General features: G+C 42.8%; 1 protein-coding gene across 4 annotated transcripts in view; it reads left to right on the top strand.

Annotated features, from left to right (window-relative positions):
- The first annotated feature begins 260 nt into the window (after positions 1–260).
- Positions 261–17,473, top strand: part of ZNF706 (zinc finger protein 706) — a 36,152-nt gene continuing 18,939 nt past the window's right edge. The window contains exons 1-4 of one of the 4 annotated variants that reach the window (XM_080609855.1): positions 261–402; positions 3,663–3,799; positions 4,946–5,042; positions 5,684–5,988. In XM_080609855.1, coding sequence (XP_080465981.1) covers positions 3,665–3,799; positions 4,946–5,041 — 231 coding nt within the window. In that variant the 5' untranslated portion in view covers positions 261–402; positions 3,663–3,664 and the 3' untranslated portion in view covers position 5,042; positions 5,684–5,988. Of the gene's footprint in view, positions 403–3,662; positions 3,800–4,945; positions 5,054–5,683; positions 5,989–17,473 lie in introns of those variants that run through there. The other 3 variants (XM_080609854.1, XM_080609856.1, XM_080609857.1) reach the window with 3 other exon arrangements.

Raw genomic sequence — 17,473 nt, 5'->3', positions numbered from 1 at the left:
GCTCTCTGACCGAAGCGCTGTCCTGCCTGTCACGCCACACTGGGCGTCAGCGGGACTGGGGCCCGCAAGGTGAACCGCCCCGCCAGGGGTGCCTCATGGCCCCACAGCACAAGACGACCCCAATGGCCATACCGCGGACGCGAGCCCCGCCACAGCCCCCTCCCGGCGACATCGGCACGGCCGTAGCACCACCCCCGCCTTATGTAACGGACGAGCGCCGCTATTGGTCAGCGGGGCTGGGCCTCGCGGGCGCCGGGCGGGGCAGCGCATGCGCAGTGCGGGCGCCCTGCTCCCTCCTCCTCGTCGTCGTCTCGGGCAGGCGGTGGTGGTGGCTGTTGCGGGGCTGCGCGGAGACTTCACCTCCCGCTCGCCAGGGCCGCGCAGGCCGCACTCACAGCCCGGGTGAGCGGCGGCGCTGGGCCCTCCGTTGGTGGGGCGGTCGTACCGGCGGTGGGGTGGTGGGTGCGGGGCAGTGGGACCGGACATGGCGCGGCGGAGCAGAGCAGGCCCGCCCCGGGGGAAAGGGGGCGGCCGGGTAGCGAGGCGCGCTCCGCTCTCGGCCTGCCCAGGCCGCTTTCCCGCAGCTGGAGCTCCGCAGCCGGAGCTCGCTTCCTTCATTGGCTCCTTCCCGAGGGGCACGTGGTGGAGCTACCCGGGCTGCGGCTCCCCCCTGCCCTGACAGGCCCTCTTTGAGGGCCGCGGCCTCCTTCGCGCCTCAGGCCGGGCCCGAGCTTGGAGCTTCCTCGCAGCGGTGTCGATGCAGAGCCCTACTTGCTGCTGCCTTTGGCCGCCTGGCGGGGGAAGCCGGGGTACCTCAGGGTGCCATTTGTTTCTGGAGGTGACAGCGGAAGCAGCTGTCTGTGTCCAGTTTTAGGGCTTGAAACTCTGCTCAGGTCCTGGTGACCTACAAGGAAATGATCCTGTGTGAGGCATTCACGTACCGCAGGCTCCAGCCTCGCTGCCTTGTGATGCCCGTGCTGTTGCTACTATGATTTAGCACTAATTTTTCCTGTGGTATTTGGCTTCCTGTGTGCTCGAGGTTTTTTTACTTCAAAACAGCAGGCTGGTTTGCAGGGCTCTTCTGAGGGTGTGCCTGATAAGGAAAGCAGCGCTTACCTGTGTTGTGCAACTGAAATACAGATTTAGCCTGGTAGATGAATTCATCATTCTTTTAAACGAACTTTGGGATTATTTGTCACTTTTAAAAAAATTCGGATAGTCCAAATAATCTTAATTTTCTAATAGCTGAGTATTCACTCTGTATCAGCTGTATCAGTGTAATTTGCAGTCTTTAAACTTGGATTTTTGTCCTCAGGCATCATGTGGAGATCGATATTTTAAAACAGATGTTTTTGTTCATGTTTTCTTGTTTGTGTCTTAACTAAAACCAGCAGTTGCCAAATACATACATACAGTGTGGTTGGCTGTTACAGTGTACTGCTTACCAAGCTCTTATTACAAAGTAATAGCATCATTTTATGAAAATATGTTGGGGTTTTTTTTTTATTATTGTATCTTATTATTTTCTATCAGGATCCCCCTAACTTCTGGAGAAATACTGTAATGCTGATAAAATAGAACCAGAATAAAACCTACACTTTCTTCTAGTTTGCAGAGTTATTGGGAATGTCTGCCCTTTTTTCCAATGAGAATGTAGTGTTCTGTTTGAGCCATGCTATAGGTAAACACTGTGAGGCCCTGGCTAGGGTGTTTTGAAGTAACTGTAGCATACACTGAAGCATAAACTGATATATTTAGGTTTTTTAACATTCAGTGCTATATCTTACGGAAACTATTGACTGCCACATGTATTTATGCTTGTTAATAGAGTTTTTGTCTTCTTGTGTTCAATTTTGTTAGCCATTTGGACTTAAATATTCCTTTAGAGAAACTGATGGGGGAGGAGAAGGGAGCCCTCAAAGATGCAGTGTAATGTTTCTGCTGAGGGTTACATGAGGCTGTTATAGATCCAAGAGAAAGTTGGAGTGTGGCCTGAGAGGTGCCTTTCAATCTTCAAGAGCTGCTTTGGGTCTCAGAACCATCTTTTTGCTCAGTGTTAAGCACTGTGATGTTACCTGAAAGGAGGATGGAGAGAGAAGGTGGCTGGTTTCTTTTCCTGAGTAACAAACGATAGGACAAGAGGTAACAGTCTCAAGCCGCACCAGGGGAGGTTTAGATTGGATATTGGGAAAAATTTCTTCACCAAGAGGGTGCTCAGGCATCGGAACAGGCTGCTCAGGGCAGTGGTGGAATCACCGTCCCTGGAAGCCCTCAAAAACCATGTAGATGAGACCCTCAGTGACATGGTTTAGTGGTGAACTTGCAGTCCTGTGGTAATGGTTGGACTCAATGATCTTAAAAGTCTTTCCCAACCTAGCCGATTTTGTGATTCTGTGTCCAGAAATTCATGCGGTACTAATGTATTTCCAGGTGTCCATGTTTCATAGAAACTTTAACAGTTTTAAGGGCCTTTCACACATACTTACTGGAGGTCAGTCTTTGTTTGAACAGGCCTTTCTCCCTCTGTCCTCATGGAGACCTGTTGTAGGTACCCAGTGTGCCTCATGCGTGAGTACCAAACTTAAAGCAAATGCCCAGGTTGCATAGAGGGGCAGTTACCAACCAGCCAGCCTCCTGGGAACATTTGACTTCACTAGTCCTGAAAACAATGGACTTCACTAGCTGCTGCCCTATGCTTGTATAGGAGGTCTTGTGCTTTTATGAGAGCTGCACAACTGGATTATGCGTGGGCTGTGAGGGACCGGGAAAGATAATAGCAGAAAGTGGGCTGCTGGGTTATATAAGCATGCTCTGGATTCTGCTCGCTTGGTGCACCCAAATCCTGCCTGATGCCTGCTCTGTGGGTGGGCTGCAGGCTGAGTGGGGTGTCCTGGTGGGCTGCAGGCAGACAGAACGTGGCGGTGGGAGCATACGCTGGTTTGCTGCTCCCTGAAGTGTGATTTCTTTGTGCCTCATCTGGTGAACCTTCTAATGGCATATGGCAGTAGTGTTTGCTTCCTTTATGCTCCTGTGTTATATAGAGTAATGGCTTCCAACAGGGGCAGCTTTATTTCTTTTCAAGAAGTATGTGTGTAAAGTTGGCTAATAATAAAAAAGAGTGACCACCTGTAAAAATAGCCTTGAAGAAAGAGGGGTGACCTATTGTTCTTGGCATTCCCAACTCCAAAGCGGCTCACAAGCACATACACCACAAGACAGTAATAACACCTTGGATAATACTTTGATTTGTCTTTCTTGGAACCTGTTTCAAGTTCCAGAAATAAAGGTTGAATCTTAAACTTAAAAGAACAAAACCCCCTAAATTTTATTGTACTTGTGGAAATAGAGAATAAGTTTCTGTTAACTGTAAAGGAAACTTCAGTTATTCTGACTATTGAAAATACTTTTCAAAAGTACACCTTGAAGCTTTGTAGAGGAAGAAACCTTAAAATGACCTAATAATTCTGGTGTGTATTTTAAGAACAATACTAAAACCAGAGTCTTTACATAGTAAAGAGCTTGAACAGATGTCTGTTGTATGGGAGTTGTAGGCCTCATGGACGAGCACATGACTGTATTATGCTCGTGGTTACAGCTTCTCAGTCAGCTAGCAGTAGTAGTTTCTCACATCTGTAGACTAAATGTTGTCTTTTTGTTTGTAGATATGGCTCGTGGACAGCAGAAGATTCAATCGCAGCAGAAAAATGCCAAAAAGCAAGCTGAGCAGAAAAAGAAACAAGGACATGATCAGAAGGCTGCAGCCAAGGCTGCCTTGATATATACCTGCACTGTCTGTAGGGTAAGAGGAACCAAATATTATTGTAGGCAGGTCTGTCTTCCAGCCTAGAGAATTTTTAGAAGAATATATAGTGGAAATTCAGATACTTTTCAGGTGGCTGTCTAGCTCACTGCTGGAAGCATTTGCATGTTATGTGACTTGCTTAAAGATTACTCAGCTGTACTGGTATTTGAGATAGGAGAAAACAGGAAAGGTCACGTACAGATCTGTTCTGGGCGGTTATCTTGACTTTTGAATTGCAGAGGTCTGCATGTGCTGCTAGTATGAGGTATAAAATGTAAAAAGTGTGTGATCACTTCCTGTTTAATCTCCAAATGGGAACATCTCATCTTTGTGATGGGATTGGCCTGTCTTAGAATCCCTGTTCATGTAGAGAGGAAAAGTAGTGGTGCCAAAATCTTTAATGTAAGTTTGATACACAGTAACTTCTAGTTGAATAAATGACTTGACAAGAGAACAGAAATGTGAGCGCTAATCAGATTATACTTCCAGCTAGTTTTCCTGAATGCCCTCGTTTTGGATCTGAAGGGTAAACTTGCCATTTTCACATAAATGGTGGGTCTTGGAATAGATTTGTCACTTTGAATATCTTAAATAAGATTCCAGCGTAAGCTGCTCACTTAAGTACCTGTAACCAGTTCCTTCTCTTGTGAAATCAGTCTGTGGCAGCAGTCACTTTGGGCAGCTGATACCTGCAACTGTAGTAGCCTGAGGTAGCTTTTGCCAAGTAGAGAATCAGTCTGTGCCCCTTAAGTCTGTCCTGTTGATAAACAAAAAGAAGGAGCTTTCATAAAGATCTGATTCTAAAAAGAAAAGATGTTTATCTTTTAGCTAAAAGGTAGATTTTCCACCAAACCAGCTTATGAAGTGTAAGATCTGCAGGGAACTTCTAGCAAGAATAATACTGTTGATGAACATGCCAAACCAGTGTGATACTAGTGCTTAGAAGCACCTCTTTGAAAATCTGAGGTTAAATAGTCTCTTAAGCTGTAGCTGAATGAATGGTGCTTCTGTCACTAGAGCAGTGTCTTTGAGGAGACAGTTTGCTTGAGGGAAAAGAAAACAAAATGGGGAGGGGGGAACAGGTTTTGTAGTATTTTTTAACTCTTGTACTGTACGTAAAGTTAAATTTCTCTCTTTAATCAGACACAAATGCCGGATCCCAAGACCTTCAAACAGCACTTTGAAAGCAAGCATCCTAAGACTCCACTTCCTCCAGAATTGGCTGATGTTCAGGCATAAGGTTGTCTACAGGTCATTACCTTCATTTTTAAATGACTGTCTGGGAATTAGAAATTATTCATAATTTTTTTACCAGCATCTGAGACTTAAAACTCGTTTTGTTTCCTTCAGTACAAAAATTAACTGTAAGTTAAAGTTATGCCCCTGAACTGTTAAGCAGGAGAAGCAAGCTAATACTTACCTAGGTGAAATGGCTGTGGCGCTTTACTGTGCGTGGAGGTTGTTTTAAAAGGGATTAATGTTATTTCAAATGGTCATCTTTAGAGTTGTAGGAATAGTCTTTATTATTTAGTTCTTGCTTTGAAACGTCAGTTTTGCTTTGAACAAAACACATCATAAATGCAATCTGTCTGTGGCTGCAAAACATAATGGAAATAGTTGTTTAGAGTATTTCCAACAATTGAGCCTTTTTGTTCCTGAAGCTATGCAAGTGAATGCGAATTTTTCTGCATTCAGATACAAACCCTCTGTGTTAACTATAGAAGAGGTTTCCCACTGGCCAGCTGATGGGCTGTAACTGAAAGTGGTTATAATAAAAGGCTGAAATGAGGTAAAAAGCAGTACTGTGGTATTTCATTCACACAAAGGTGAGCAGCGTTGTGTAACAGTTCAGCTTAACTGAGTTATTCTTGTTTTTTGTAGGTGAAATCATGGCACCTATTGACTCTTCTACTGTCAGACCTTACATAACAAACCTGCAGCTGCTTTTCTAAAACTGTTGATCAGCAAAAATGAAGGGGCTACAGAAACATTCATATTTTTATGCTGTTCCCTCTTGGGCTTCATGCAAAGACAATTCTGTGTAAATGTACAGTTGTGCCCTATTTGGAAATCCTGAAAAATCAGTCCATACTTGTTATAAAAAATTTTTTACAATTGTAATTATATTGATGTTCATATTGTGTAAAATAACTCATTTAATAAAGTAGTACTTTGATTTTACAGTATCACAGATTAAATCCTTGTAGAAGTTCTGTTTCAACTTCCTATATTATCTGCCTTATCATAAAAAAGACAAAGTGGAATTTTCCCCATCCTGCCAAAACATGAGCAGTATCATTCCACTGAAAGTAATGTACATTACAGTAAATTAATCTTAACTAAAAAGGGAAGCTGCTCACATTTACTGTTCAGTGTGCTGCCTGCTTGGGCCTGGTCACTAGTGGTCAAGTTGTTGGCTCAAAGCGCAACAGACTCCCTGGAAGCTGCATTAGAGTACTGAGACTTCCTTCTGCATTTTTTAATCCTGTGTATTGGATTCTAATACTGCAAGCCATTTCAAATGGAATTCTTTTACTGTGAAGGATCATGTTCTTAAGGTCATGCACTGGAGAGACTCTGGTTATACCTGTTACCTGTAATATTTGGTAGATGGCTGAGGAAGCGGAGAGGTCGCAGCATTGGATGCTATAGGTATGCTGGCTTGAAAAATACTTGGCTAAAGAAACTCTGCTCTTATTTGAAAATTTTTATTTGAAAAGATATTTAATGCTATTTTGAGCAGTTAACCACACATGATCCCCCTCAGATGCATTTGGTTATTTCAGTAGCAACTCTTCAAGAAATATGCAAAATAGCCAGCCATTAATAACCTTTCTTCACAACCAGCTTAAAATAAGCCTGTTGGAAAAAAGCCCAAGTAACTGAAATAATATGGCTGCTTTAAGAAATGAAATGTTATTAAAGTTGCATTGACAGGAAGAAGCTGGATAATATCTCTCTGGCCAAGAACATTTGAGCAGCTAAGCATAATTACTCTTGAAGTGTTCTGGGTGCAGTTCTAATCCCAGGTGTACAGCACAGAAGTAGTGGAGAAACATCTGAATTGTGCTAGTAGGTCTGCTACACAAAATTCCATCTTTGGCATTTGGAGGGGGCTAATTTAAGAACTTTAGGTTTGATCTTGCAGTAGGAAGCAATACTAGAATTGCTGTGATTTACTGAGGTTACGATGGATGTAAAAATTCTGACAATCCAGGTAACCCTTGATATGCAGCAGGACTACATCTGACCTTCCAATGGCTTCCTAAAATCTAGGACAATAGTCTGAAAGACTCATTCACTTGAAAGAATGCACTTGGTATTTTATTATATAAAGTCAAAGCCTTCGTCTTCTTCCACTCATTTGCTCCTTATTGAACTACTGTGAGACTAGCTTCCTGTCCTCTTTGCTGTGACAGTATCTCTGTAAATACTTAATTTGGCATAAGATTTCTCTGTATTATAGTCACTCCAGGATAACCTGTATATCGCTTAACTTTTATAAATACAACATTGTTCTCCTCCGAGAGTAATCCACTACTGCACTTGTACACCTGACATCAGAATGTAACGCTTCATTTATTTCTCTTTAATGTTACCAATACATACGTCCTGACAAACTGACTCCCACAAGGCAAGAAATCTGTTCTCGACCTTTGTGCTGCGTGTGGGAGAAATCCTTAAATGTTCTGATGCTGTAGTTTGTCTAAAAATATGCTGAGTGCAAATGGATAAAGATGTTTCTTGCACTGATTGGTATTGGGTAAATCTGGTTTAACTCTGGAAAATGATCTGGGATGTATCCCTATAGCTTAGTCCTGAGGTGAAATATAATGTTCTATTCCTTCAGTTTGGATTGTGTAGCACTAAATAAAAAGGTTGGGTTTTTTTTTTTCGTAAACAATGTCTCTTAGTGAGCACTGAAGAGCTGCATCACTAGTAGGATGGTTTACTTCAGTTAGAGTTGTGTTTTTGAAACTTTATGATGCTCAAGTTGAAAATACCCTGTGAAATGATGGGGGGGGGATTATGTGTTAGAAGGCAAGGGTGATCCTCAGTTCAGTAAGATCCTTAGCTGTAGTAGCTGCAATCTGAAGTACAGAAATAAATGAAAGCTATGACTGAAATGTTGTAAAGGCTTTGTAACTACAGGGGGAATGCTATACTAAATGCGGGAGTTGTCATCATCTAGAATACCTGTGATGCTCCTTGTACCTAAAAGGTCAGGGAAGGGACTAGGACTTCTCCGTCATATCTTCCTGATCTGAAGGATGGTGTCCTGTTACCTGGCTAAAGACACAGTTGTGCATTGTAATGTGTCTAATTAAAGAGAATTAAACAACTAAAATGTAAAATGTCATATTTCCTGCCTGCTTTTCAAAACAAACATTACTGCACTTAGAAAATTAATTTCCTGGCTGTGGACAGTCCTGGAGCTCGAAGCTATCTAACTTTGTGAAAAATAGACATGGGACATTTCTCATGGTCCTTTGAGAAAGATTCATCTTTGTGCAGGGACAGCATTCAGGTAAAGGGTTTTTATGTTGTCAGTATGGGCAGCAGCTGTCATGGATATCTTAAAAAGTTATTTTTTGATTCTCAGAAGCCCACGTCTCTTCTGGGAATCTCTTCAAGTGGCAGCTGAAACCACATTTGAAGCAGGGCTTAAATGTTCTGAAAAAAGTGTCACTTTAGATCCCCGAGTAGAAGTTGGCATGTGTGATTATGATGGGGCTACTGAGTAATCAAGAACGGTTTTGAGATCTGTTTCTTGAACTTAGGCTACTTTCTGTATATGTGCTTTACCTATCTAAGGGTTTCTGGTTTCTTGCTGTGAAAAATCTGGAATAGAAGTTGAAGGCGGCTGCTTTATAGCCTTAAGGAAATAGCTGGCTTTATGCAATGCTCTTGAAACATCCCTGGAGACTATCCCTTTTGGTTATTTGCTGTTGAGCTGAAAACACTTCAGCTCAAACAAAGCTAGTGATCACAGGCTGCAAACCACACAGTAATGAAGGAATTTGTAGCATTTCTGTAAGCTATACTGAACTGTTCTCCCATCTTGGTAAGATGAGCTAATGGATGGATTTTTTTTTTAATCATTGAATACTGATAGGCTTGAGTTGAGGTCTGTTTTGTTTCCCATTTTCACAGAAACAAGTTAGGAAGTATTTGGCTTTACTGGAATCATGGTTTTCCTAAGGTCTGACCAGTAAACTCAATTAGTCGTACAGAATCCACAAACAAAGTAAAGGTCAGCCTGTGTTTCTGTCAACTCAGCCCCATTGTGCTGGGTATAATTTGGGGACATTTGATTTACCTATTTAGAACCTTACAGGTTTCACAGTGGACTTTGGATTCAACCCCAAAACTCAGCTTTGTACTGGTATTCAGCATGTGATTTTCCATGTTCTGTATCAGCAGCAACAGCGATGTTGCTCTAGTCTAGGCAGTGGGAAGGTGGCAGGTTCTGTTTGTGGAATTTCACTGTCGGTTTTGAAAATTACTTGGGAATTTTTTAATGCATTGTCTATTGTGTTACGGTTTTTATCTAGATAAGGCACAGTAGAGAGTCACTGGAGTTCTGTTATCTTGCTGGCTTTCAAAGAAAGGTGCAGGAGTTGGGTATTTATTCTACAATTCTCTTACATGGCTTTTAGCACTGGGGTTTCTGGGGAAAGAGGAATCTGTAGTCCTGACCCTGTTATCTGTCGGGAATATGTTAAAGCAGTGTCTCAGCTTTTTCAGGAAGTATGGCACAGCTTTCCTCTGAAAAATGCTATCCATTAAACACATAAAGTTAAGGTCCAGACAGCCCTTTGATGGCATGGCAGACATATTTGTGTGTTCCCTCTTTGTAGCTGTTAGGAAATCACAGTGTGCAAAACGTTTCTGGATGCTGGAGATCTTCCAGAGGAGTAAGGACTAAGGGAAATCTCCAAAAATTATCTAGTCCATCTCTTTGCCCTGAGATTGGGTCAAATCTGCCAAGACTGTATCTTGCAAGTGTTTCTCTAACTCTGAAAAGCTTCCAACTTAAGGGGTCCCGTGACCCTGTAAACAGCATGTACCACTGTTGAACCATACAACTGAAGAGTTACCACAGCGAGAGTTTATCCCTGTGAGTTCAGTCAATTACTTACTGTTCTTGTTGGCAATAGATGTGGTGAATAGTGCCCTCATTTGAACATTGCTATCATGTTCTCCTTCTAGTCTTCTCATTTCAGTAAACCCAGTTAATTGAATCACTCTTCATGGTTTCTAAGTCTAGCAATTGTTGTGCGCTTCTCTGGACCCTCTCCAGTTTGTGCTCTTAAAGCATATGGTCCAAAACATGACCCAACGTGCTGGCTAATGCTAATGCAGCGTTGCTGGGACAGTTAACTTCTGGCACTTTAGTACTGTTGATACACACTGGAATTATATTTGTGTTTTAACAGCAGCATCATTTTGACTCGCATTCAGTTCCTGGTCTGTGAACATCCCAGATCCATTTTGGTACCACTACTCATCTCTGTTTTGTGGCTATGTATTTAGTGCCTGCTGCATACCTGTTCCTAGTGGATATCAGACCAAATTTATCAAGATACCAGTATTCTAGAGCTGTCTCATGCTCTTTACAGTTCATCCAAGTTCCCCATGTTATCGTGGGCAAGTCTTGCAGATGTCCTGTTTATAGCCTGAGTTGTTCATGAACACACTGATGGACCTTACAGGACGCTGCTTGATTATCCTCCCAGGTTCCCAGTAAGCCTTTGGCAATTGCTTTTTGAGAGCATTTTTGGACTGCTGTGATTCTCCTTATGGTCAGTAGGGGTTAGAGCCCTATATTTCACCTTTGAGCACTTCATATAATGACAATGTCAAAGGCCTTTACCACAACAGGGAGACTTAAGATCCTGTGCACGTGTGGCCACCAAGCCAGATTTCATGAAGAAGGAAGTGGAAGGTGGTGGAGTACTACATAGTTTGTTCCCACATTGGCTGACTGTTGCTGGGTTCCTTTTCCAGATGTATTTACAAGGAGGACTTTAGAATAATTACTCTAGCCCTTTTCCAGGTTTAGGTTGACTGACAGTCTCCTTTTTAAATTTCTTGTGCTTGTCCCACTTCTCTCTTGGACTGTTTTCTGTGCCCTGTGAGTTCTCAAAGAGCAACACTTATGGTCCGTCTGACGTGGCTGATTGCTGGACCATCCTAGGATAAAAGTAATCAGCTACTGCTGATATGAATACTTCTTCTTTCAACTTCTTAACATGCTTTGTTTAGTTAACTTTTGACTGAAGTCAGAAGTGCTGTTTTTTACCTATTTGTAAATCTTATATTTCATTTTTATCCTTTCTCATCAAGTAATAAACCTAGATTTAACTTTCTCTCTCCCTAGATATTTACATGCTTTGTATCTGCCTTTCAGAACCTCAGCTGTTTTTTTGACTCTGCTAATGAAGGTGTTACTTTGTTGACTTTTGAGCCCTCTAAAACTCAGTCACTTGTGTGCCTCTCAGAATCCATGCTCTTACATTTACAAGGTACAGCACAACACTAAGGCTAACTCATTGAAAACCCTTCTTATTTTTTTGTTCGGGTTATTTTGCACACTTTGCCCACCATGAAGCTATCAGGAGCGATATATGCTCTGTCATTAGTTCATGGCCCCAAACGTGCCAGAGCTGCAGAATTTCTCACTGAAGTTTGAGCTCTGCCAAGGATTTACTTACGCACACATTGGCAGTGAGAAAGACACTACAGACCAGGCTGGCCTATTCAGTGCAATAGCTATTGTCCTGTATGTGAAATTGTGTAGCACTACTTAGAGTAAATGCTTGAGTGACTTTCACCGGACATCATTCTGACCATTTCTTCCTCTGGTTTTCAAGACTGTACCTAAACTTTAATCATTGCTGTCTGTTCTGTTCCATTCCATATGGATGCTGATGCCATGCAAACCCTCACAAGGGTATATCCTGTCTTCTTTACCTTTTGCTTACCAAAACAAGGTAATACCCAGACTGCCTTTGTGCCTTATACAGTGCTTTGCAAAATGAATGTATGCTTGGAAAACAAATGCATCTTAATTGCACAGCATCCTCTCAGGCCAACAGGATCGGCCTTCATTTTCAGCTCCTTATTCCTGATGTGCCTTCAAGTTCCAGTAACCATTACCTGCTAATAGTTTTAACTCTCTTTTTTGGTATACATGTTTTCTTTAGCTGTAGGTGGTCTGCATATTTTGCAGTTTGCTTTATTTTAAATTATTAGTGGATTTTTTGAAGGGTGAGAACTGAGCATTTCCAACCGAAAGAATAATTGAAGAATGTCGTCTTCTAAAAAAAAAACCCAACAAAAAAAGAAACCTAACATGTTTCTATATGTCCTGCTGGTATTCAGAATTATTACTATTGTCATTACTCTCTGTTACAGTAATGCTTAATGCAATGGCATTTTCTGTTGTTGAAAGAGATACAATTCAGATTTCATATCGCAGTGGGCTGTGTACGGTATGGGAGCTGACTGCAATAATCTGTGTAATGGAGCACCACCTTCTCTCCACGCAGAAACAGAGGGAAAAATAGTTTACATTTGTGACTAGATTTCACGTGCTATATTTTGTATTTAGAAAGTAAATTCAGATTGTCTGTGGGTTTAGCAAAAATGGCTTAACCCTTAGATACATTTTCTGAAGGGCACCTACTGCTGCTATTAGCTCTCACCAGATCAGTGCTGGAAGTCAATATTTTTCTTCATGAGCTCTAAGAAATGCTATTTCTTAAGGACCATGTAAAGAAAGATTAAGCAGGAGTACTCAGTGGCTTTATGCTGCTGCAGTAAATCATTCAAAGAATTTGCTATTTCGCATCTGCAAGCATGAGCTGTTATACGCTGGAAGAACGTGACACCGTTTGGATCACAACCACCACTAGCCAACGAGGACAACTTTTCAGCTTCTGGACTGCTTCTAAATGGACAAAGCATGCCTGTATTTTTCTCAAGTAATAATTGAACTCTACATCACCGAAGTCAGTAGGAGCTTAATTTTGTCATGTGCTAAATATTCACATGCACATGCAGAAAGCTGCTAGCTTGAACACCTTCGTAAAACCTATAAATCACATGTATTACTAAAATTGGTTTACTTGACCTCTGTCAATCTGAAGACAATTTCTGCATGTCTGGGAAGTGCAGTACTCTGTCCTAGAAAACATATACAGTGCTCTACCAAGACAGACTTCACTGACTGTAGTCATAAGATATCTTTTGGACTCCAGTCACTTGTCAATCCTGCTATTTTATCCTAATACTTTTATCTGGAAACACTGTGATGGCAATATGACTCTGTGGACCTCACAGATGCTAAATGCCCCATGGGCAGAGATTTGGAAACCACTCTCTTGGGTACTTATGAAATTAATTGTCTCTCTTGCTTGCTCTGTGGCTCTAGGCATTTTCTCAGAACCCAAATATCTTTGTGCTGTCCCCCCCTCCCTTTCCCCACTTGGGGTGAGTGAATGGGTAGGAGCAGAGTCACATAACAGTAGAATTGTTCAGTCTAAAACTACTGCTAATAACTGTTGATTGCATCATTTGGTTTTAGTCAGTGGTGGCCAGCCTTCACCTTTCAGTGCTGTGAAGGGATAGAAGCAACCTGGCATCTGCAGAAGCACTTCCTGGGGCTGCTACTCCTGAACACCAGCCTGCCTTCCTCTCGAAATGAGGATCAAGAAACCACATGAGCAGCATAACTAAGCTCTAAGTCTGAACTTGGCTGAAGACAGCCAAATTTGCAGAAAGGGAGGTATCTTAAAGGCAGTCCTATTGTTCGTATTTGTGAAAATAGGAGCTGGGTAGAGGAAAGGCTCTCTGTGTCATTATGGAGGAGGGCATGGCTTAGAGCTGCAAAATGACCTCCCGCAATGCTGGGCACCAGACAAACACTTGAGAAATGTCCAAAAGACAAGACAAAGTTCTATTGGTATTTCTTTAGTCAGGAAGGAGAATTCACACTGAATTAAGTACCTGATACCAAGTGCCTGCACCAGACTTGCTCAGTGTCAGAGCTTTGGCCATGCCTCTTTCAGCAGCAGAGCCAGTTTTAGCTCTCATTGTCCATGGTAAGGTGGTCCTTCTTCTGCCTCCCTCCTCCCTTACTTGCTCCCAGCCCCAGTATTGCCCACATTGGCTACTTACTGGGCACTGTTGTGAGCTGAGTCAACCCAACAGGAAACGATCCCTTTGACTTCTAACAGGCAAGTGAGAAAAGTGAGGCCCTGGAAGACTCTGACAAACCAAGGTGCCCACGTTGGGAAAATTGTGTCTGGGAGCTGTGATGTTGCAGGAGTCTGTATTTCTGAACAAGATCAGCAAAGACAAACGACTTTCCCTTGACAGCTGCCTGCATGAGGAAAAGAGGAGAGGGAGAGGTGGGATGCTGATTAGAGACTGTAAGAACAGCTCACTGTGTGTTTGCTTGTATGAAATGTTTGCTTTGGAGCACTTGAGGCTGGCTTAGGATTGATTGATTGCTGATGGTCAAGGTCCATTTAAAGACATAAACAATGTCTTGAAGAGGTTGTGCTTTATGTGGCACCAGAGAGAGAGACTTTGCAAGTACCAACACACCATCCCTTTAACTAATGTGGTAATGAGTGTGCTAAGTGCTTGGGTGATTGTTTTTTCTGCTTCCATCCCTCCTGGTTGTGGGTATGTCTGTACCAGCCCTCCACATGCTGCATTAATCCTTACCCAGATACTCGTCTCTCCAAGTACTCTTCCACAGGCTTGAATTGATATTTCAGGAAGGGGAAAACTGGATGGAAACAAAGCTGATGCTGAGACTTTGTTGTTGACGGGGAAGTTTATGAGCTGCTTTTGGCCAGAGTTTGACTGCAGCCCATCACATGCTGTAAAGCTGGCAGGGAAAGAAAGGAAGTCCTTCCATTTCCAGGGAGCTCCATGGGAGGAAGTGAACAGTAAAGCCCAATGAGTCAGGCACTGTTCAAGAGAAGACTAGAGCAGAGAAATGGGAACATCAGAAAGTGCCACCAAAACCCCCAAAGGTCTCAACAGCCAAAAAGAATATTGCTTCCCAGAATTCCTTTGCAAATGGCTGTGGCTCTAGGGCAGATATAAGCTCTACGAAGAGTTCATTGGCTTAGTTGCTAAAACTGATTACAAGAAAGTGTTGAAATGTTACTTCTGCTAAAGATTAGTTGTCCAGCTTCTTAGAACAAGTAAAGCTGTTACTGTCCCCCTGGAAAGTGAATGGAAGTGGATTATAATGAAACAGATGGTGTAGAATTTAACTTAAAATCAAGATTCTTCATTCCTGAGACCAGTCTGTCTCCAGCTACACTTTAGGCAAATTGGAATGCAGACACATTAAACAAGTAATGCCAATGGGTTTTGAGATAGGCATCTCTAGTTTTTCCTAAGCTATAGTAACCTAAGCTATAGTAAACCCCACTTATTTTAAGAGATAGATCCCAATCTGAGGATGCATATTACATAGAAACAGCGCTTCTTTTAATTTAGGGCGGTACATCAAAACCAGCGTTATGGTGGGTTGGTTTGTTTTTTTGTCTTCTAGCGTCTACCATTTTCTAGTCTCTCCATTCCTATGGCAGACTTTCCCTCACCCTCATGTTCAGCCAGCTTTCTAGGAGAGCTGTGTCTTTCCTCTTCAAACCCATGACTCAGCTACCATTTATACTCCAAATACCTCCTCAATCTGCCTCTTTATTGTGGTATGAATCTTAGCCCCTCTCTGACATTTCCACATGAATGCCTAGTCAAAAGCTGTAGCTCCATACCACTGTGAGAAAACTCTTAACCTCTTGCTGACAGCTCTTCACATCTTGCACGGGGTGCCCTGCCGTCCTTCTGCTCCCTGTCCTCACTATTTCCCAGCACCTTCCCATCTGCCCTTACACTACTGCTGCCTTTGCAGCATCCATCGGTGGGGTTTCAAACAGCGCCTGGCTCTAGCTCCACAGCCAGGACTCTTTGACACATCCCAAGTGCTCACCGGTCACAGCCACACCATCTTTGTTCACAGGTCACACTCACAAGCCTTTCCCCTGCAGAACAGGTATCTTGCTTTGACAGAAGTTGTCACTGCTGCTAGATGCTGAAAGAACTCTTTCTTTGCCTTGCTGTTTTCTTCACTGGATAAACAGCTCATGGGCAACTGAGGGCCTCTCTTGCTCCTTCTTCACTGAGTTAATAGTTTACTTCACAAGGTTTTTGCTTTTCAGATTATATATCTTTTAATTAGCCCTTAGCATCCAAATTAATGCAAAAGCATTTTTTGAAGACCACATTTCCTTCTGCTGTGCTTCCTTCTCCTTTTCTGCCCTCTGTCACACGTGCAACCTTATTTAGTGACATGGCACTGGCAAGTCAGAGACATAAGGGCAAGGCTTGGGACCAAACAGAGCAGAGAGCAGGGCTGCACATCCACAGTTCCCCTCACGTGATGCCCCCTGCTCTCTACTTGCCATCTTCAGCACAGCAGTGGCCAGGTAGGTTTTTTATTGCACAGTGAATGTTCAGCTGGTAAAGAGTTGCCCCAGGGAGGGGGCTTGAGAGCAGCCCTGCCCCATTCTCCCCACACTTCAAACCACCATGATACTAAGCAGCCTTCTTTCTGAAGTGAGAAACCAGACAGCTCCTTAAAACCCCTGGGTGTGTTTCACTGCTATGTGTTTAATATAATGAGTTCCCAGGTCAAGACTTACCACTCCATGCTTCACCCCAGGTGAACCCTGAGCTGCCTACACCTTACACATGGCTTTGCTGAAGTTCCAGCACCTCCTGCCCAGCCTGTTTGCCTCTCCCTCCTTCTCATCCTTCATCATCTCATTTAGTTTTCATTTTGTGTCCTTCTGTCTGGAAAGACAGGTCTTGTGTGAGAGGAATTGAGTCCTCAGCCCACTTGCCCTCCTCCTCGCACAGTCACGGGGCACAGTGAGAGCAGGCAGCATAAAATCCGCACGAGACATCCTACCTACACAGCTCAACTGCTGAACAAGTCAGAGGAGCAGGACTGGCTGGGTCTAGCCCTTATGTTCTGACCATCAGGGCAAGAAGCTGGTCTTTGTTTTGCAGCCATTACCTTTAGTGGCATCACTCAGCCACTTCTCAGGATCTAGATATAAATCCTCTCTATAATACAGAGGACAAATGTGCCTTTGTCCTCTATAACTGTCATCCAGCGTATTGCTTGCATGTATGTTCAGTGTATCCTGTATTTTCCAAAGCACAGTTTCATTTTGGGCATGAACAGCTGGGTCCTGGACTTGCTCAGCTTGACTGTGGCTCTGTATAGATAAAATTCACGTATGTCTTGGTACAGGGCCATGAATTGTCAAAACCATACCTGAGGTGCTGATTCAACTTCAGTTGGAGTAGGATTAGTCCAAAATCTCAAACTTCCTTTGCAGGTGGCATCTCTTCCTGCACATACATTTTCTCTTAAAAAAGTAATCAAATTCCAAGCTGGTTATAATCACAATTTTCAGTCTTAATCTCTTGCAATTTCAGACAGAGCTACAGGGTATCTCTTGGAATTTCAAACAGCTACCAGGGTATTCCACTTCCATGCTGATTTAAATTAGCCAAACAATAACCTTTCAGTAATTAAAACACCCACCAAAAAATCAGAACAAAAAGCTT

The sequence above is a fragment of the Psittacula echo genome (assembly GCF_963264785.1).
Source record: "Psittacula echo genome assembly, chromosome: 2".
NCBI lineage: Eukaryota > Metazoa > Chordata > Aves > Psittaciformes > Psittacidae > Psittacula > Psittacula echo.
The sequence above is the reverse complement of the archived record's forward strand: the minus strand, read 5'-3'. Positions and strand labels throughout refer to the sequence as shown.